The sequence below is a fragment of the Fusarium coffeatum genome, assembly GCF_003316985.1.
Source record: "Fusarium coffeatum strain FIESC_28 chromosome Unknown BRIP53273_contig_194, whole genome shotgun sequence".
NCBI classification, from domain to species: Eukaryota; Fungi; Ascomycota; class Sordariomycetes; order Hypocreales; family Nectriaceae; genus Fusarium; species Fusarium coffeatum.
In genome coordinates, this window is record NW_022157987.1 from 131,073 (window position 1) to 151,251 (window position 20,179).

Here is a 20,179-nt window from a genome sequence, read left to right on the forward strand (position 1 = left end):
AGTAATACCCTTGAACATTAAAATATTTGACCGGAACATGAAATGCTATAGGTTAGGTCCATTGGGTCTAAGAATGCCATGACATTCTGTTGGCCCGTTCGCGGAATCTTTATTCGACCAAGAATGTAAGTAAGAGCCGTTTCTTGGCCGCGTCCAAAGCATGATACGATTACTGAGGCAGAAATGATCCCTGCGGTCAGCAGATACTAATCAAAGCTCGGAGATGGCGAATAGTTGGGGTCTAGATTCCAGTCGTTGACGGGGAGAGCTTATTGAGACAGGGGACGGATAATCCGCGGATCACCACGTAGTGATTAACATCTAGGGGGGAGATAGCGGTACCTTTCAGTGCAGGGTATGCTTAGTTGAAATAATAGTTTACCAGATAAAAGATCCAAGATATGGCATCTTGATGTGAATGCAAGGCCAATATTGCTAATTGATATTCTGTCACTATAATTAGAGGTTGGACAAAGCTTTAGACGGCTCATGCCCGTTGCAGCCACCGGAACAGCTCTGTTGCTCCGCCTCTCGATCTAGTCATGATTCGGTATCCAATTCCTTCAACTCCGTGCCGGGACTAGGACTGTCAGTGTCAGTTGCCCATTTGGGTCTCCATATTTCTGACCCGGACATGCCAACTTGCACTTGCGATCTGTACTGTACTTCCAGAACGTTTCCCTTCCAACTACAGCAACGCCTCTTCCGTTCCTGAGATGAACATGGCGAACATCGACTTTTAATCGCAATCAACACCATTCGATTCTCCTTTCCTTCTTTGTATACTAAGTACGCGATTATTTCTTTCCCCTGCTACTTACAAGCTGAGCCCCTCTACCCCCTGAAAGTCGCGAAGCTGTCCAAGCTCCACGCAGATTAGCTCGGTAGTAGCCCCTTTGTGCTGAAACTGTTCCGCTGACACGATCGCACAAAGTAGTCGCTGCTGGCATTGAAATTTGATTTCTTTCTCATCACAAGCCAACGCCTCGATCGGCTTCGCGATGGCTTCCGAATCGCCAAAACCGAAAGACCTGGCCACGATGTCAAACGATTCCGATGATAGCAACAGCTCCACCGAGGTTCCCGCGCCTGCGACGTCATCAACAACAGACACGCTCGCGCAACACAGCCAACCCACAACCCAAGAAGACACTCCAGACGCCCCGTCGCAACCTGATCAGGAAACAACAGAGCAAAGCGGTGCTGCCAATGCCTGGCTCTCGCAGGAGGCCGAAGATGATGACGGCAATGACTGGTTAGCTTCCGATGATGCAGTCCACAAGCCGACACAGCAAGAGGAGACACAAAGCGAGGCCACCCCCGAGCAAGCAGAACCTGCGCAAGCAAGCACTCAGCCAACAGATACTGAACCAGTAGAGACTGAGCCAGTGGATACCGAGCAAGTAGACACTGAGCAGGTTGACCCTGCGCCAGAAGACACTGAAGCCGTTTCACAACCCAAGGGACCGGTATCTCAGCACTCGAGCTCCAGGTCATTTGCTCGTACAGTGTCCCACGAAATTAGCTTTGGCGACGATGACGAGGGCGAGTGGAATTTGAGCCGCACTGATACTGATCCTTTCAAGTTTATGCCTCCCAGCGATCGAACAAACTCTTTCCCTCCAGTTCCGCCTGCCCATTCGACTACCGATGCGGAAGATCAACAACCTCTTCCCACCAACCAGGCGATGGACGTCTTGGAAGAAACAGAGAAGGAAGCAGAAGCAGAAGAGGAGCTATATCAACACGAGGAAGCATCAGAAGGATTAGAGGCCCCCAAAAGGAGAGGTCACTCATCGTCTATATCTATAGGTGGAGATTTGAAGAGCCCGGAAGGTCAAGATTCTGATGAGAGATATGAAGAGGGCATTCCATTGATCCCGCAATCTGCTGAAGAAACCAACGAGGCGACCGCTGTCCAAGAAAACCATCCCACAGCTGACCCTTTTGACAAGGAAGAGGGCGAAGATGGTGCGGACTTTTTCAGCCAGATCCAGGGCTCTGAACCCGTGGGTGAGGAGCAACCTGTCCCTACCTTGGAACGAAAATCGACGATGCAAGTCCTGGATTCGATGAACGCAGGCTCTGTTCCAAAGAAGTCTACGCTCGAGGGTACCCCCGAAGAGGAAGAGGAGGACGACTCAGACTCGGATGATAGTGAGGACAAGAGTGAAGACGAAAAAGCAGCACAGGCTGAATCAACCCCTGCTGCGTCTGAGCCAGCCCCTGCGAAACAGGAAGACCTCGCTTCAAAGTGGGAGCAAGCATTTGCTGATGACGAGGACGACGATGACTTCCTTCTTGACGATAACGCTGGAGGAGACAAGCAAGTTGATCCTGCTGCCTTCTTTGGGAGTGATGATGAGGGTTTCTTAGAGGACGAAGAGCCGGCTGCAGATTCAACGCCCGCGCCAGCTCCTGCATCTTTCCCTGCATCACACCAGCCTCCGGCCCCTAATCCTTACATGCCACAAGCACCAGTGATCCAACAAGCACCATCGCCTTATGCTCCAGTCAGCCAGGTGCCTGGAGTAGCTGTTCCTCCAACACCCATGTACAACTCTCCAGCGCCCGGCACAGCTCCTTTCGGTTCGACTCCTCAATATGGTCAGCCTCCTCCAGTACGGCCGGATATGTCAAAGGCACAAAGCTTCGCCGATAAGTCAAAAGGAGGATATCACTCGCCATACGATCTCCCTACTGACCTTGTCACAAATGTGGTGAAACCTCGCAAGAGGGCAAGCATGCAACAGCTTTCACAGCCTAACCACCCCCATGCCCCTGTCCAGGCGCCGCCTAGAAGCGCGAGCGTTGGTATGCCGGCTCCTCCCACCAAGCTCACGCCTCCCTCTTCTAGTCATGGGCTACCTGCTCAACAAGCAGGACCCCCTAACCCTACAACTTCTGGTGCTCAGCACAAAGAGAACTTCTTCGAGGAGTTGCCCATGACTTCCAGGCCCCGACCAAGCTCGCGAACAAGCCAAAGGGCTGCTTCTCCTGCTAGGAACGCGCCCCCAATGGCCCGCACATCTCATGTCCCTTCGCCACTGGCGCCTTCGTTTCCGAACCAGATGCCTCCACCATCGATTCCCGTTATGGCTCCTCCCCCCAGCGAGCCTTATAGTGAGCCTCCAACTCAGGCGCCTGTTCCAGGAGCTGGTCTTGTTGCGCCTGAAAGGGTCAGTCCGTATGCTGCTCTGACTACTTCTGCCAACCATATGCCACCCCCAACCTCGACCAGTGCTTCTCGATACTCTCCCGCTCCGGGCACAAGCCATACTGCGCCGCCAGCTCCTGTAGCGAGCCGCTATTCACCCGCACCCCCAGCTACTAAAACTCATGGGTCGTATGGAGCCGTGGCAACGTCTGGTCCTGCACCAATGCTGCCACATCAACCAAGAACATCAAGCCCATTGACACATTCTGAAACGGCTCACTTTGAGCCCAGGTTGAGCCGCGTTTCGTCTCTTCCTCCAACCCGTGAGGTGGATGAAGAAGATGACCAGCAGACCCAGACAAGGTCTGTCAGCGCTACCTTATCTCCCCCTCCCCAGGAGTCGAGGTACAATCCAACATCGCCACCACCCCCAAGCTATGCTGGGCAGTTGACCTTGTCGCCGCCTAAACAATCGGGTCCGTATGCACCTCATGCTGCGCCAACAGCCCACCATGGCTTTGTGCCTCCTCCTCGAGCTCAAACCCAATCGCCAAGTGCCGCTCTCGGTCACAGGCAGGCTCAAGGATCCTCAGACTCAACGCGTCGCCCTTCGTCTGCCCACTCCCACTCGCATCCTTCTCCATTGGCTGCAAAGCCAGCGCCCTCACCTTATGCTCCAGCTGCCCCCGCAGCTCCGGCCGCTGGAGTCTCAACGGTTCGCACTCGTGGCCAGTCTATTACTATGAACATGATTGCCCCCACGGATGGCCGGGAACACGATGAACTCCAGCGATGGAAAGGTGTTCCTATCATCTCATGGGGTGTCGGAGGCACTATTGTTACCTCGTTCCCCAAGAGTGTTCCCCGATATGGCATGAACCAGGCTGTTCCCATGATTGTGCGCACGCCAGGAGAAGTCAAGGTTCAGAGTGTCAAGGACATCGAACCCCTTCACGAGCATGTGGCTAAATTCCCTGGTCCTTTAAGGGGTAAGTCGAAGAAGAAGGAGACAATTTCGTGGCTCAATGCCGGAATCGAGTTATTGGAAAAGGACTTGCCGGATGTTTCCTTCCATTCGCAGCTTTCTCTTGAAGCAAAGAGAGCCGTGGAACGTTTGCTGCTGTGGAAAATCATGCGTATCTTCGTTGAGAACGATGGTGCTCTGGAGGGTACACCTGCTGTGGAGGCAGCCGTTCGAGATGTCCTCTCTCCCGGAGAGAATCCATCAACCACTGGCGATGATGCGGTCTTCCCTGCTGCTGGAAACTTTGCGGCAGGAATCGCCTCTGTTACCTCAATGCAAGCTGACGGCGTCGATGTGTCCACTATGGATCAGGTTCGGCACCATCTCTTGAGAGGTGATCGAGACAAGGCTGTTTGGGCACTGGTTGACAAGCGACTTTGGGGACATGCCATGCTGATCTCGCATACTGTCGAGGGAGACCTTTACAAACGTGTGGCTCAAGAGTTTGTTCGCAAAGAAGTCAACTACCCCGGTCATGCTAATGAGTCTATGGCTGCCCTTTACAAGATTCTGTCTGGCAATTTCGAGGATTGTGTTGATGAACTTGTTCCTGTCCACGCCCGGGCTGGTCTTCAGCTCATGTCTACTGATGCAGGCCCAGGACCTACCAAAGATACGCTTGATGGATTAGACAAGTGGCGCGAGACTCTTTCGCTCGTGCTGAGCAATCGAAGCACTGATGATATTCAAGGACTAAACGCCCTTGGAAGTTTGCTGTCCAGCTATGGGCGAGCTGAAGCCGCTCACATCTGCTTCATCTTTGGTCGCCATTCTTCCATCTTTGGTGGATTGGATGATCCCAACGCAAATTTCGTGCTTATTGGGGCTGATCATCGACAGCAGTCTGATCAGTTTGCTAAAGAGACTGAGGCCCTTCAGCTCAGTGAAGTCTATGAATATGGCTTATCGCTTGCTGGCGGAGCTCTCGCAGCAGCAGGAACGCCTCACTTGGCTGCTTACAAGCTCGAGCATGCCATGACTCTCGCCGAATATGGCCACAGGGACAAGGCTATGCAATATTGTGATGCTATTCTGACCGCTATGTCCTCACAAACTAAGCGATCGCCTTATCATCACCATGTGCTTGAGACTGCGGTTGAAGACTTTATGTCAAGGCTGAAGTCAGCACCAAAGGAGGAGAGTGGCTCATGGATCTCGAAGCCAAGCATGAACAAGGTCTCGGATAGTATGTGGAACCGATTCAACAAGTTTGTTGCTGGAGATGATAACGAGGACAATGCCGGAGGTGCTGGAGAAGCAGGACCGTTTACCCGTCCTTCGGGAGAATTCAGTCGATCACCATCGGTGTCGAACTTCGACATCTACGGCCAGCAATCGCCTGGTTTCGGAATGACACCGGCTCAGCCACCAGCAAACGCTGCAGCATCCAAATACGCACCGGCGACCATGACACCGGCTGCCAACCTGAACCCCTATTCTCCTACATCTCAGTATACGCCTGGTCGAAGCTCGATGGAACAAACCCCTGCGGAGTTCGGAAGTAACCCATATGAGCCCGGTTATCCAGGTGCAACTTCAACAAGTCAAGGTGACAGTTTCACACCATCGATTCCTCAGCCTGAGTCGAATAACCCTGGCGTCGGTGGCTCCATTGGTCTAGCTCCCCCTGCTCAAATCACACAAAGCTACTCTCCTGCTGGATACCAACCATACGGAATGCCAGCTTCTACACCGATGGGTGGTGACGAAAATCCTGCCGACTCTTCGGCTCAAGGCTTTCAGCCCCTCAGCTACGGCTATGAGCCCCCTCAAATGCCTTCAAACCCTCCTGAACAGGAGAGCGAGAAGAACAACGGGGAGGCCCACAGCGGTGGATATGAACCTCCTTCTTTCCAGCCTCACGGATACGAGCCACCATCTTACGAGCCTCAGTCTATTGCAGACAACGACGATGAAGCCCCTAAACCCAAGAAGAAGAGTATTATGGACGACGACGACGATGACTTTCCCTCGATGAAATCCTCTGAGAAATCCAAGGCGGACAAGGACCGAGAGAACGAGGAAATGTTCCGCAAGGCCGCGGAAGAGGATGGTAAGTTCAGTACTTCTAGACCTGTATGATACATCACTAACAACCAGCAGCCAAGCGTGCAGCTGCCCAGCAGTCGTCCAAGAAGGGATGGGGCTTCGGTGGCTGGTTCGGAGGTAGCAAGAAGGCTGCTCTCGAACCATCTTCATCCGGGGAATCTTCACCTGGCAAGCCCATCCGTGCCAAACTGGGTGAGGCCAGCAGCTTTGTCTACGATCCTGACCTCAAGCGATGGGTCAATAAGAAGCCTGGCGCTGAAAACACACCAGCCAAGACTGCCACACCTCCTCCGCCCAAGGCTGGTCCTCGGTCTGTGTCTGGAACTCCTCCACCTCCCACAGGCACTCCACCTCCACCTTTGATCACGAGCAACAGTGCACCGCCGCCGCTCCTGCCTCCAAAGGTGCGCGCTGGCACACCTGAACTGATGAAGCAAGCGTCTACAGAAAGCCTGGGTCTGGCACCACCTGCTATGGCTCGATCGGTTTCCAACACCAGCAATGCTAGTGCGCCGCCCAGTAGACCGACCACGAGCATGAGCAATGCTAGCAGCATTGATGACTTACTCAGCGCGGCACCCCGCAAAGCCAGCGATAAAAAGAAGGCTCGAAAGGGAGGTCGCTATGTTGACGTTATGGCCAAATAAGACGAATATGAATATCTCTTCGTCTGAATTTGAATTGCCAAACCAACTCCGGGCGTTCTTATGGGGATTCGTGCTAGGAACGAATCGAAATGTATTAATAATAGAGTATTGTCCTTTTTTGTGATTTTGCGAGAAGTGGAACTGAAGAAGCGCTGGCCTGGGGCTATAATCAGCGACTGTACAAACTGTTGGGGCGGAGGTTAAGCTGTAATGTTTTGGATGAGAAGAAGCATAGAGAAGTTATACTAGTGGCAAGATACGATCATGACTCAGATGGAGTTCAATGCAGAACGATAATACGATGAAGAATGGTTTGCATGAATTGCTTGCCTAATGCACCATGTATATTGCAACCCATAACCGTCTATCATTACTTCCCCAACTCCACAATGAACTGTCTCTACCAAGTTGAACGCCAAGAAATCGTGATCAAGATTCCATCCGGTGTTATCTTATACGCTATAAGACTGTACGTAATACTGATACTCATTAGCATGGTTCTGGTCAGTTGAGAGAGCAACATGGACTCACTGTCACGACTGAGTCGTCGGCTGTGGCATCGTCGTATTGAGGTACATAGACGTAGAGGATCAAAGCATGATCATCCGCAAAACAAGCAATTACTCGGCCTTCTAGACGACCAACACTTAAGACACGGCTCCAGTCCTTGCCGTCCACGCGGACTGTGGCCCAACGTTCAGGGCCGTCTTCTCGAAACTTTGTGCTCGGATGCTCTTCAACGGGGCAATCCAGCTGTGCTGGATCTAACTCTGGGTTCTCGAGGTTGGACCAGACGCTACAGATATCAGTGGTTTCAGTAGCGATTCGCAATCGTAGACCGCCGTGCATGTTAGCACTAAGTTCAAGCTTAGGCGCTTTGGCGTTATTTGCGCCTGAGTTGGAGGCCATGGCAAGTTTGGTGAAGCGATCTGAAATGGCCTTGAGCTGGAGGAGTGGCGGTAGTTGGATGTGAACATCTGGTTCGCGTACTCGGGGCTGCATGATCGTCTCAACCGTCTCCGGGTGAAGGACTCGCACAGGTATATCCTGGGTGATGATCTTTTCATGCTCTCGCCTTAAATTAGTCTCCAGGTGTTCGTGCTGAAACATCTCGTCGTCATCAAAAGGGTCATCGCCAGTGGCAGTGCCTGAAGGTTTCGTAGCTCCAGAAGGGTTGGAAGCTGACGTAGTGGTCGTGATTGTCATGGAAAGAACTGGCAATCCATCTTTCTTTGTGAGACGTAGGGAAGCAGACATGCTGTTGAGTGCTGATTTGAGAGCGCGTTGAAGAGGCTGAAGAGGAAGCTCTAGGTTAATGGTATTGCCTGCCTCTGCGGATTGAATATGATAGCCATCAAAGATGAAGTCCATGCTTAATGAGCTGGACACTTGTCAGTAACAAATTCATGAAAAAGAAAATAATACATACGCCCATACTTGAGATCCCATATCTGGGATGACGGTGAATCGTGCTGTATCATCGCTAAGGCGCAACCAAGCGATCTTCTCAAGAGAGCCAAGTGCAGCTGTAAGCTCTAGAAATTCACGGTTAGCAAGAGTTGAGAAACAATAAAGATTGACGAAAAGACAAGCAATTCGAGGAAAGATGACTTACTGGCAAACGTGCGAATGTTCTTGAGCTCCGTTCGAAAGCGCATTATGATGGGAAGTTGCGATAGTCTACAACAGTGAATGCGGAAGGTAGGCGGTTGTATTGGTTGCCTGCCTAAGTTAGAAAGTGATGATGTCGAGGTTGGCAGTTGCGGATTTGTGGGGCAGGAAATATGCATTCGGGGTTCACTGGAAGGGGTGAAATGACAATTACCTTTGAACAGGTGATTATTTCTAACTCAAATATCAACCACATGTATATACAATATCGCAGATGATTTAAAGAAGCTGAGAACTACTACCTCTGCATATATCAACCTCCATTCCATACATGCCAATTTGGCAGCATCTAGTCTAGATGCGTGCCAATGTGTAAGTCAGAGTCTCCACTACTTGCCTAACCTACCAATAGAGAAGTGGAAGGTACTATGTTGTGAGGAATAAGAACCATAGGACCAAGTAATAACGGCAAGTAGGTAGTTTAGGTAGGTGAAACCGCCTGCAAAGAGTGTCATACATTGAACTCAAAGAGGTGCACCTTCCAGCTGAGCCTCTCTAGAATAAGTGCACTTTAGTATCTGGTATCCTCCTATGACCCTACAAGAAGAAGAAGAAGAAGGAGGAGGAGGAGGAGGAGGAGGAGGAGGAAAATAGAAAGAAATCCAATAAGAAGAAGACTAAATCAAGCAAGAAGAAGAGGAAGCCTAGTAAGAAGAAGAAGAAGCACAGGGCTGGGCATAGGCCAGCTTTGTCTTGCCTAGGATGATAGCTTGGACCCCAGATCAGGGTAAATAAACGATCACTTCACACGATGTGAACGATCAGCAGCAGCCAGCCATACCAGATTCCACGTAACGTCGTCCAGGTGGACATTGGAAGAATTGCCCTCCAAGTAGGCTGCAGAAATAAAATAGTCTAGTTGCGCGCCTAAGCTTGCATAAAATGACCAAAGTATTTCGTCTCTTATGCTCCTACTCGTAGTAGGGTTGTTGTAAGCTCTTATCAACCTGTACTTCCTTCCTTAACCTTCCTCTCATTAGGTACCTACCTAGATTACAACGAGGACTTGAGTGATGGCTCTTGCTTTTTTGATCACAGTCTCAGTATTACGTCGATTGAAGAGATGTCAGAACCCCCATCCTCGCCTTTTCATCTCCCCAACACACGTACAAGCTATCATCATCAAGATCACTACTCTCACTTTACACCATATCCATCGCTACTACTCTTCAGCCGCTATGAGCAGTACCAAGATACGATGGTCTCCAAGGATCCTCAATGCATCTGCGTCAGACTTTTCAAATGCTTGGGACTATGCAAAAATAAAGCCCAAGAGGATCATGAGCTCATTACAATCCGAGCTCGTAGCGTACCAATCATACCACCTACAAGAACTCAAACAATAGTGCCTGAGTCTTCCGCAGGAACAAAAACTCGGAAGTTGTCTATTGCACTACCTTCGAAGAGGACCAAACAAGAGCTTTCAAATGATACAGTCAGTAACTGGTTTGAAAACCTCATCAACACAGACCAGAGCAGTGGCAATTTAGGAGAACCTTCTACCAAGGACACCAGCAACCTGCCAGAAGAGGCTTTAACCAAAGACGCCAGTGACCAAGAAGAAGCTTCAACCAAGGATGTTCACAGCCATTCAGGAGAAGTTCCAAACAAGGACACCAGCAACCAGCCAGAAGAGGCTTCGATCAAGGACACCAGCAGCCAGCCAGAAGAGGCTTCGACCAAGGACGCCAGTGACAAAGAAGAAGCTTCAACCAAGGATGTTCACAGCCATTCAGGAGAAGCTTCAAACAAGAATACCAGCGATCAGTCACCACAGGCAATATAGAGTGCATGTGCAGAACCTGGCACCTAGAGCTGGAGGCCTGAAGCGAGTGCCACAGACCGTACTCTGCGACACAGTTGAATACCATCAGCTTTCGAGGTGGATGAAGTCGAAGTCCGAGTGTGCCTTCCTTGTGGCCATCACTTCAGGGAAAAGGAAAAGGCGATCAGAATCCGATCTTCGGGAGACTGTTGCTGAGTTTAGTGCCTCCAAATTCGCTTCAAGGGTTGGTTGAGCCACCCGACAGTTGCGTCATTATTGACTGGTGTGTATCGTTTGGGAATATCAACAGGATGGAGAATTTTATAGCGGCATGATTAGAGCGACATGATTTTTAGTATTCAGATCACTGGGTATGACTCGGTTAAGAAGAGGCGGAAGTGCTTGTGAGTAAACGAGCGATTGAATGAATTGACACTTTTTGTTTGATATCACCTGGATTGGCCGTGGTTAGTCGTCGCATTTCCAGTGTGAACTTGTCGTCACGGCGAGGAGAAATGACCGCCGAGAGCATAAGAGACGAAATAATCTGGTCACCTTATGCTGTCTTATTTATTTCTGTAGCCTAAGCCTTGGAAGATAATTCTGATACCCACCTGTGACAGCATTTCCAGTATGGATGGACGGATGTGTGTGTGTTCTTGATTGGAGATTAACTACCGGTAAAAACTGTGCTATTATGATCTGAAATTGTTTCTCGCTAACCGATCTGGTTCATCATCACTGTCGTCTCTGAATCCTTCTTCGAGACTTTATTGAAGTTAGAATTGGTGTTGACACACTGAACGGAAATATGCTATGGATGCTTACTCTCTGCTTAGTCGCCTTGCATTATCTGGTCGGGCCGCACGGGTATCTGCCTCCATTTGACGCCAGGTGGCCTCGTCGACATTTCCAAGTTCCTCTCCGTCATCTTCGTCCAGCCCATCGTCGAAGCCATCATCAGAAGCGAACGCGACACCGCGGTTGGAGCGCCATGCGGCTATGCGGGCTGTTATGCGCTCGCGCAAAGAAGACGTCTGGGACGATAAAGTATCGAGGGGAAGGTATTGACTATAGCGAGCATATCGACGCCATAGGGGAATGAGAACATATGTGAGGAGTATAAAGAGGAGCAACGAAATGACGGCGGGAACAACGAGAGTCTGATTGCGACCATATGTTAGTTACCATCGTGATGCGCTTTGCTGTGCCATGAATGCCAAGAATATTGGTCAAGTTGTCATGATGAATGCATACCTTGATGACCGACATTGTTGCGCCCATGTTCTTCCTTTCAAAAACCAGAGAGGACGATGCTGTAGTCTGTTTCAGCGGGGAATACAAGTTTCGAAGGCGCGGCGGATGCCACGAGGTGACTGGAGGTTTGAGATCCGACGTTGCGATCGCCCTGACGAGAATGGTAGAGGCTGCCCTGGAAACGTGGCTGAAGCCACAAGTACAAGGGCCCAGCGGGACCTGGAGCTGGGATGAATGGAGGTGACGACGCCGAAGATCCCGCTAAAAAGGGGTCGACCAACAAAAGGATTTAGACTTGCAAGGGGGGTGAAAGTGCCAATATCAACGACATTGAATCTTTCAAACGGGCGATTTATGTCTGTAAGTTTCTGATTCTGAACACAAGGTAGAAACGCATGTATATCAACTGGATCCGTGTCAATCAGACCATGGCTTCAAAGCTCGTCAGACACTCAATTAGATGCTTGTGGACGTATGTACTTAAACAGCTGCTCAACTAACCAAAGAAGATGATATGTCCATGGTTAGCAATCTCCAAGCACGCCATTTTCAGTTGAGCGGGTCGTATAACACTCGATGGGTTACCTCTTAATTACCCGTAGCTTTTACTCACGTTGGACACGTCACATGAAAAAGGTCAAGGTAGGGAATCTAAGTGGAATGATTGCTTTTGACAACCAGCTTCTATGTCATCAATTCGAATTAAGATGGACTTGTAACAGGATGAATTGATCTCTATTGTTTCTCTTTGTTAGAGTCCAAAGCAAGGTCTTGTCAACTCAAGCCCATGAGAGCTTGACGTTCAGGTACCTAGGTAATAAGAAATGTCCTCCAAGACTTTAGGCTACCAAAATAAAGTTATCTAAAAGCTCCTCCAAGCAAGCACATGATGACCAACTTATTTCGTCTCTCATGCTTTTGGGGGGCATTCTTCCGATACCCTGAGTGACGTTCAAGTTTATTAATTCTGCCTTTTCTTTTTCCATGCGGATTCTATAACAGGTGACAGTTCAGCTGTCAAAAGCGAAGGGCATGGGGCGAATAGAGGCCCTGAGACAACCGACCTCGCTTAAGAATCAAGGATGGAGATGGAGAAGAGAGATCTTTGTCTTGTCTCGAAATAGTGGACGGATACGGATGGAACCTGAGACAAAGGACAAAAGCTGCACGCGGCCCAAGGGATACTGGGAGTTGAGAAATTCCACGCGAGCTTATCCGTACATATGAAGGACTTTTAGACCAACATCGCTTTCATGCCGTACTTAGGTATGGGTGTAACAACAAAAATCAACTCATGACTTTGAAGGTGTAACATACAAAGCCCAGGTGGTAGTTGCATGAACTATTTTTAAGCACCATCAACTTGGTAAGCACTCCAAACGATATATTAATACAGGACGTGCCCCATGTTGGTACGAGGGTTTACTGTGCAAGTTTTGGAGTAACTATTTAAAAGGATACCTAACTCAAAGATCTTTGTAGGTATGGACGTTACTGGGTTGATCATATTGTGACAGTTTCAGTTTCGATTACTCTTCCGTGTCTGGATTGCTATGGTTCTTTCTAGGCAGTAACGACAATATATGTAGGTTGACAATGTCTACGCGTCCTCAATCTACAAAGCCCACTTCCCCTGATAAGTCCCTTGATGCTATCGAAAAGCTCCCCGCTTAGGAGACGGACCACTCCTAAAAAGTGTCCATCTTACTCGAGGTCGGGCCAGTGCTCAGTCTCAGCGCTTTTTTAGAGGTGTAAATCATGGAACCTTGGGTAGGTGAGCTCCATTTATCGATCATACCCAATGTTCAGGAACAGAAAGTCTTTATATCTAGTAATACTTTTGAAACATCAATAAAGAACGTAGATTCTGTTACAGGAATTGCTTAGGTTTCAATTAATTAATTCTCATTCTGAGTGCTTTTAGCAGTAAAGGCACTTTATTCCAGAAAGATTATATCCTGGACGATTCTCGATTCACTACCTAGACATCTACCCCCTTGGCGCTCGAAGCACTGAACTACCCCCCTAGACTACCTCTAAGCGGCGGCTAAGCAATATTGGGTCCATCATCCCCATAAACACTCGAGCCAATCCGCTTTCGTCCTACTTGCGACCCTCGGCTTGGCTTGAGCAACCTAGAAGATCCCTGGGCCCTGGTGATAGGGAAAAGGATCCAACCTACCAGATCATCCCCGTCTTTTGGACACCCAACTGACTTGACTTCTTGTCTGGTGTTCGCTGATGGTACAGATACTACCTCTCAGGTTCTAACTTACCTCGCTGTACTGCTACCACGCACGCTACGCTATTTACGCTCCTTTATGCACACCACCTTGAGTTAATTCGGTTTGCAGTTCGATTCGTTTCATTCTGGCACCACTCATTCAAGCAGCGGCATCATCCGGCCAAGCTTAGGCCTTTCTTCTTTGTCTTTTCTATTGCATTGCATTACCTTTGCCCCCCTTCTAGTTCCTTACAGTCTGTGCAGTGCAGTATCTATCTACTACAGTACATTTTCCTTCCTGTCAAAAGCAACTCGCGGCGATCCAGGTTTCAAGCCCGCCCACAACGCCCACGCCGCTTCGATTTGGAGATCCTCCGCACCCCGAATATCTAGATTCACAGCGTTTCATTCAACGTCGATACCGACCGTGCCCCAAATGCAGCGAGCGGCCCTGGGCCAGCACATCGCCAACTTCACGTGTTCCAACTGGTAGCCGTTGGTGAAAGACTATACGATATAGATATTCCGATACCTCCTTTTTTTTACCCTTACACCCCAGTACGACACCGACACTACTTTCGAAATACGATTCGCAATTTAAAAACTCCGCTTCGACAATTGTCGCGGCCACGACATCGCAGTCGCCATGTCTGACAAGACCAGGCAGTCCTCTGGCGGCCGGTCTCTCTTCTCGCGAAGTAAGCACAAAGACAAGCGCTTGGCTGAAGAGTCGAGATACCCCGCAGACGATGCAGCCAGCTTTCGCTCTTCGCGCCACAAGAGAGAGTCATCTGCTGTCTCGTTCGACGGCCGTCCAGAATCTTCCGATGGCGGTATCAACCAGATGGCAGGTGTCATAACTTCAATCCCATACGACGCTGTTGGAGGCGGGTCACGATCTCCAGTTCCCGTCGAATACCTGCCCAAAGGTGAACAGATGCCGGTGCGCCGAGAACCTCTCCCGCACCACCTCAATCAAAATGGCCTAGATTTTCACCAATATCCAAGCTGGGACGGGTCAAGCCAGTCTGGGGCCCGTTCTCCAGGGCGCCAGCCCGCGGGATATGGTTATGCTAATGCGAATGTCACCATGGCTTCGACAGGACGCCAGACCCAGTATCAGCAATGGGGCCCCGCCAGGGGCAGTTCGTCTCATTCAAATAACCCACCTAACCCTCGATACGACTCCTTCATGTCTTCTACCGCTCGAGGCTCAGCGGACAACCTGAGCATACAATCAGGTAATTCAAACTACTTTTATACAACGAAGTCTCGCTCACCAAATACAGCAATGCCTAGTGCATCTTCTCAAAGCTCCTATGCGGCCTCGCAGCACTCGAATCGCGATTCCCACCGATTCACCAAGTTCCCTTCAGGGCCTCCCCCAGGTCAAAGCGATCCTCAGGGTGGCTTCTATTTCCCGAAGCCTGACGACGATAATGTGGTCGAACAGATGTTCCTTCAGTTAATGCAGAAGCGAGGATGGCATAACCTTCCTGAGCAGGCAAGGAGGCAGATGATGGCTTACCCGGCGCAAAAGAAATGGACGTTGCTCTACCAAGACCGACTCACCGAATGGCAGGGCGAGCAAAAGCGCCGACAGACAGCACGACCAACCCAGTATACCGCGACTCCCGATATCACGACTTATTCCGACGAGGAAGGCACTCCAGAATGGTACGTTCGACGAGTTATGGAAGACCGACTCGACACGAAGGGCATGGGAAGTTTGGAAGTCAACCTGAGAACTCAGCAGATCGGTTGGGTAAAGAGATTTGTCGAGTGCCAGGGACAGGTTGCCTTGATGACCTTGCTGCTTAAGATCAACCGCAAGACAGCACAGGGACCTGCCCAGGATTCCGGTCGTACCGACAAGAATCTCGACCGCGAATACGATATCATCAAATGTGTGAAGGCACTGATGAACAACAAATTCGGTGCCGACGATGCCTTGATACATCAAAAGGTCATGGTGGCCCTTGCTAGCTCCCTCATTTCTCCTCGACTCACTACGCGAAAGCTTGTCAGTGAAATCATTACTTTCTTGTGTACGTGGGGTGAGAATTCCGAGGGTCACTTAAAGGTTATCCAGGCTCTCGATGAGGTCAAAACGGCACATGGAGAGAATGGCCGGTTCGACGCTTGGATGCGTCTGGTTGAGGTCACCATCGACGGTAGAGGCAAGATGGGAAGTTTGGTCGGTGCCAGCGAAGAGTTGAGGACCGGCGGTATTGGAATGGAGAACTTGCTTATGGAATACGCCGTCGCGACTCTCATGCTTGTCAACATGATCATCGATTCACCGGAGAGAGACTTGGAGTTGAGGATACACATTCGAGCTCAGTTTACAGCATGTGGCATAAAACGAATCTTGACGAAGATGGAGGAGTTCCAATACGAACTCCTGGACAAGCAGATCGAGCGATTCCGGACAAATGAGGCGATTGACTATGAGGACATGCTGGATCGGGAGAACAGCAGCATCAAGGACGACGTGGAGGGCGAAGTCAAGGATTTGACTGATCCCGTACAAATCGCAGATGCCATCCAGCAGCGTCTCCATGGCACCAAGACAAATGATTATTTCATTTCAGCTCTGCAGCATCTCATGCTGATCCGTGCCACCGATGGCGAAGAGCGGTTACGTATGTTCCAGCTGGTCGATTCCATGCTGAGCTACGTTGCTATGGATAGACGGTTGCCGAACATGGATCTTAAGCAGAGTCTCAACTTCACGGTTCAAAGTCTGCTAGATAAGCTACACACAGACTCGGAAGCCAGGCAAGCTCAGGATGAAGCGCTCGAATCGCGACAGATTGCTGAAGCCGCTATGGCGGAGCGTGACGAGATGAAGGCCCAGCTTGAGCTTGGTGCTGATGGATTGGTTGCCAAGCTGCAGAGACAATTAGAGGAGCAAGCTCGATTTATCGATGCCCAAAGGAGACAGGCAGATGGACTAAAGGCCGAGTTGGATAGCATGCAAACTATGAGAGCCAAGGAAGCCCAACGATATGAGCTGGAGACAAGAGAGTTGTACCTCATGCTTCGAGACGCTCAGGATGTTGCCGCTTCTAAGGCCGCCAAGACTGCGAATGCCAACAGCAAGACTGTCGCTCCCGAAGACCCTGCTCGTATGCAAGGTATTCTCGATCGTGACCGCCTCATGGAGCGGTTGCAGATGCAGATCGAGAGACAAAAGACCCAATACAAGCTCGAGGGACGTGTATGGGGAGATGCCGTTGGACCTTCAGATCGCCTTCGAGCTCTTCGTGAAGAGATGGACGACAGACCTGGAACACCCCCTGGTGGCGGAACCCCTCCTCGAGATTTCACTAATAGTGTACTGGGTAGCATCCATCGCAATACCAAGATCCCCCGCAAGCCCCTTAAGAGACGCTCTGATGGCGAGGTTATCGAGGAAGACGACGAGACTGAAGGCGAGGATGGCGTTATCTACGAGAAGCCCAGAATCGTTGAAATGAAGCGACCAACCATTGACCCTAAGCAACAAGCTGGTCTGCTCGGTGAGATCGGCTCCAAGGTTAAGAGATATGATGGCAGCGACTCCGAGGATGACACAACCGGTCCTTCACACCCAAGCATGGAAACTTCGTCGCCCATTACTCCCCCTGGCGATGGCGAAACCCCGAAGATCGAAGTTACTGCTGCCGGTGCTCCTCCTCCGCCTCCGCCGCCTCCACCACCACCTATGCCCGGTCAGATTCCTGGTGCTCCCCCTCCGCCGCCTCCTCCTCCGCCTCCCCCGATGCCTGGGCAACTTCCCGGAGCGCCCCCACCCCCTCCGCCGCCGCCTCCCCTGCCAGGCATGCTTGCTGGTGGACCTCCACCTCCTCCGCCTCCGCCTCCTCTACCTGGTGCTGGAGGTATGCCCCCTCCTCCACCTCCTCCTATGCCTGGTGCTATGTCCGGGCACTACTTGTCGCGACAACCCGCTTTCGCGGCTGCTCCTGGCATTGGCTTGCCCGTTGTCCGTCCCAAGAAGAAGCTTAAGGCTTTGCATTGGGAGAAGGTAGACGCTCCTGAGACCAGTCATTGGGCGGCACATACTCCTTCTGCTGAAGCTCGAGAGGAGAAGTATCAGGAACTCAGCAAGAAGGGTATTCTCGACGAGGTTGAGAAGCTGTTCATGGCAAAGGAGATCAAGAAACTTGGTATGGGAACCTCATCTAAGAAGGATGACAAGAAGCAAATCATTTCTTCTGATCTCCGTAAAGCTTATGGTAAGTTGGTCACGATTAATCATGGAGTCTCTGTGCTAACAAAATATAGAAATCGCTTTTGCCAAGTTTTCACAGCACTCTGTCGAGAAGATCGTTCAGATGATCATTCAATGTGACTCGGATATCTTGGACAACATTGTTGTGATGGATTTCTTACAAAAGGATGATTTGTGCAATATTCCTGACAACACAGTCAAGCAGATGGTCCCATATAGCAAGGACTGGACCGGTCCCGATGTCAAGTCCCAGAGCCGTGAACTCGACCCCTCTGAGCTCACCCGTCAAGATCAGCTTTACCTCTATACAGCCTTTGAGTTACACCACTACTGGAAGAGTCGAATGAGAGCACTTGCCCTTACTAGAAGCTTTGAGCAAGAGTACGAGGAGATCAACGAGAAGATCAGGCAAGTTGTCACAGTGTCTGAGTCGCTACGTGATTCCGTTTCATTGATGAATGTTCTTGGTCTTATTTTGGATATCGGTAACTACATGAACGATGCGAACAAACAAGCACGTGGTTTCAAGCTTAGTTCCTTGGCACGATTGGGTATGGTAAAGGACGACAAGAATCAGTCGACGTTGGCAGATCTCGTGGAGCGTATTGTTCGAAACCAATATCCCGAATGGGAGAGCTTTGCGGATGATATCAACGGCGTCATGACTGTGCAAAAAATCAATATCGAACAACTGCAGGCGGATGCAAAGAAGTACATCGACAATATTCGCAACATCCAGATGTCGCTAGATTCGGGTAACTTGAGCGACCCCAAGAAGTTCCATCCCCAGGACAGGGTCAGCCAAGTCGTCCAGCGCATCATGAAGGATGCCAGAAGAAAATCTGAACAGATGGAGTTGTACCTCGAGGAGATGATGAGGACATACAAAGATATCATGGTATTCTATGGTGAAGATCCCGCCGATGATAGTGCCCGCCGCGATTTCTTTGCCAAGCTAGCGCTCTTCGTGGGCGAGTGGAAGAAGTCTCGCGAGAAGAACGTACAAGTCGAGGAGACAAGGAGGCGCAACGAGGCGTCAATGAAGCGAAAGCACACGGCACAGCTCAAGCTCACCAGCAACAGTGCCGAGGCTGGGCCAACATCACCTTCCAATACTGGCGCCATGGATTCTCTACTGGAGAAACTACGTGCAGCTGCGCCCCAGGCTCGGGATCAGAGAGACCGAAGAAGGCGAGCGCGACTCAAGGACCGTCACCAAGTTCGTGTTGCTTCTGGACAAAAGATTCCGGATCTCGACGAGATTCCAGAAGCAGAGGTGACCCTCAAAACCGCGGAAGCACCAAGCGAAGAGGATACAAACGTGCTCAGCCCCGGTCTCTCATCGCCTCGCTCTGGTGGAGACGATGTCGCAGATCGGGCAGCTGCTCTATTGCAAGGTATGCGCGGTGGTGATGGCGCCGATGACGATGATCTAGAGAGGAGAGAAACTCTTCGCAAAGCCAGACGACAGACAGCAGAGGAAGAAAGAAGGTTAAGAAGGAGACGAAGGGATAGAACGGCAACGAACCAATCAGAAGAGAACGCAGAGGAAAATAGGGACGACTCCAGACCAGCTTCCAAGGCTGGAGAAGAAGAGGCAGTCAAAGAGCTGCCAAAGGAAGAGGAGGCCCCTATAGAAGATGACGTACCAACGCCAAAGGCAGATCCTGTAGCGGACGGTGCAGTAGAGGAAGAGCAAGGAGAAAAGGCATGAGGATGAGATGGACGTACGGTGTTTGTCATTCGATGCATACCAATGGTGTTGGGAATGGTTTGGGAGGGAGATGGAAGGAAGATACCGCGTTTGTATGTAGTGAACGCGCTATACGTAATGTTTACACCAGTATATACTGGAAGAGAGTATTTAACAAGCCATGATTATTGTTTAACGTGTTATGGAAAGTGGGCACAGCTACTGTGCTCGTAGGCTCGCCAAGTTTAGCCAGAAGATTCTGTTTTGGCACTCATCTTAAACGGATCACAATGTCTACATGCTTGACCATTGATTCAAGTTCACCGATGTTCTGACACGCTAATATTACCAAGCATTTATACTGTTATAGTTGGCGTGTTGAGAGTATATATTGGCTATCAAAATGTCATATTAATATTTCTCCTAAACGCCTGTCCGGACTATGTATAAAGCGT

General features: G+C 50.3%; 5 protein-coding genes across 5 annotated transcripts; 3 read left to right on the forward strand and 2 right to left on the reverse strand.

Annotated features, from left to right (window-relative positions):
- Nucleotides 1-1,040: 1,040 nt before the first annotated feature.
- FIESC28_08334 (uncharacterized protein) lies at nt 1,041-6,877 on the forward strand (the record flags this gene model as incomplete). The annotated part of the gene is made up of 2 exons (XM_031162472.1): nt 1,041-6,234; nt 6,285-6,877. The coding sequence occupies 2 exons, from the start codon at nt 1,041-1,043 to the stop codon at nt 6,875-6,877; spliced, it is 5,787 nt and encodes a 1,928-aa protein (XP_031013485.1).
- A 452-nt stretch (nt 6,878-7,329) lies between these two features.
- Nucleotides 7,330-8,535, reverse strand: FIESC28_08335 (uncharacterized protein; the record flags this gene model as incomplete). The annotated part of the gene is made up of 4 exons (XM_031162473.1): nt 7,330-7,356; nt 7,409-8,258; nt 8,307-8,412; nt 8,493-8,535. The coding sequence occupies 4 exons, from the start codon at nt 8,533-8,535 to the stop codon at nt 7,330-7,332; spliced, it is 1,026 nt and encodes a 341-aa protein (XP_031013486.1).
- Nucleotides 8,536-9,746: 1,211 nt separating this feature from the next.
- On the forward strand, nt 9,747-10,334 carry FIESC28_08336 (uncharacterized protein; the record flags this gene model as incomplete). The annotated part of the gene is made up of 1 exon (XM_031162474.1): nt 9,747-10,334. One exon carries the CDS (start codon nt 9,747-9,749, stop codon nt 10,332-10,334), a length of 588 nt encoding a protein of 195 aa, XP_031013487.1.
- Nucleotides 10,335-11,137: 803 nt separating this feature from the next.
- On the reverse strand, nt 11,138-11,597 carry FIESC28_08337 (uncharacterized protein; the record flags this gene model as incomplete). The annotated part of the gene is made up of 2 exons (XM_031162475.1): nt 11,138-11,476; nt 11,571-11,597. The coding sequence occupies 2 exons, from the start codon at nt 11,595-11,597 to the stop codon at nt 11,138-11,140; spliced, it is 366 nt and encodes a 121-aa protein (XP_031013488.1).
- Nucleotides 11,598-14,440: 2,843 nt separating this feature from the next.
- Nucleotides 14,441-19,745, forward strand: FIESC28_08338 (uncharacterized protein; the record flags this gene model as incomplete). Its single annotated transcript, XM_031162476.1, has 2 exons — nt 14,441-18,035; nt 18,085-19,745. 2 exons carry the CDS (start codon nt 14,441-14,443, stop codon nt 19,743-19,745), a joined length of 5,256 nt encoding a protein of 1,751 aa, XP_031013489.1.
- Between the last annotated feature and the right edge of the window lie 434 nt (nt 19,746-20,179).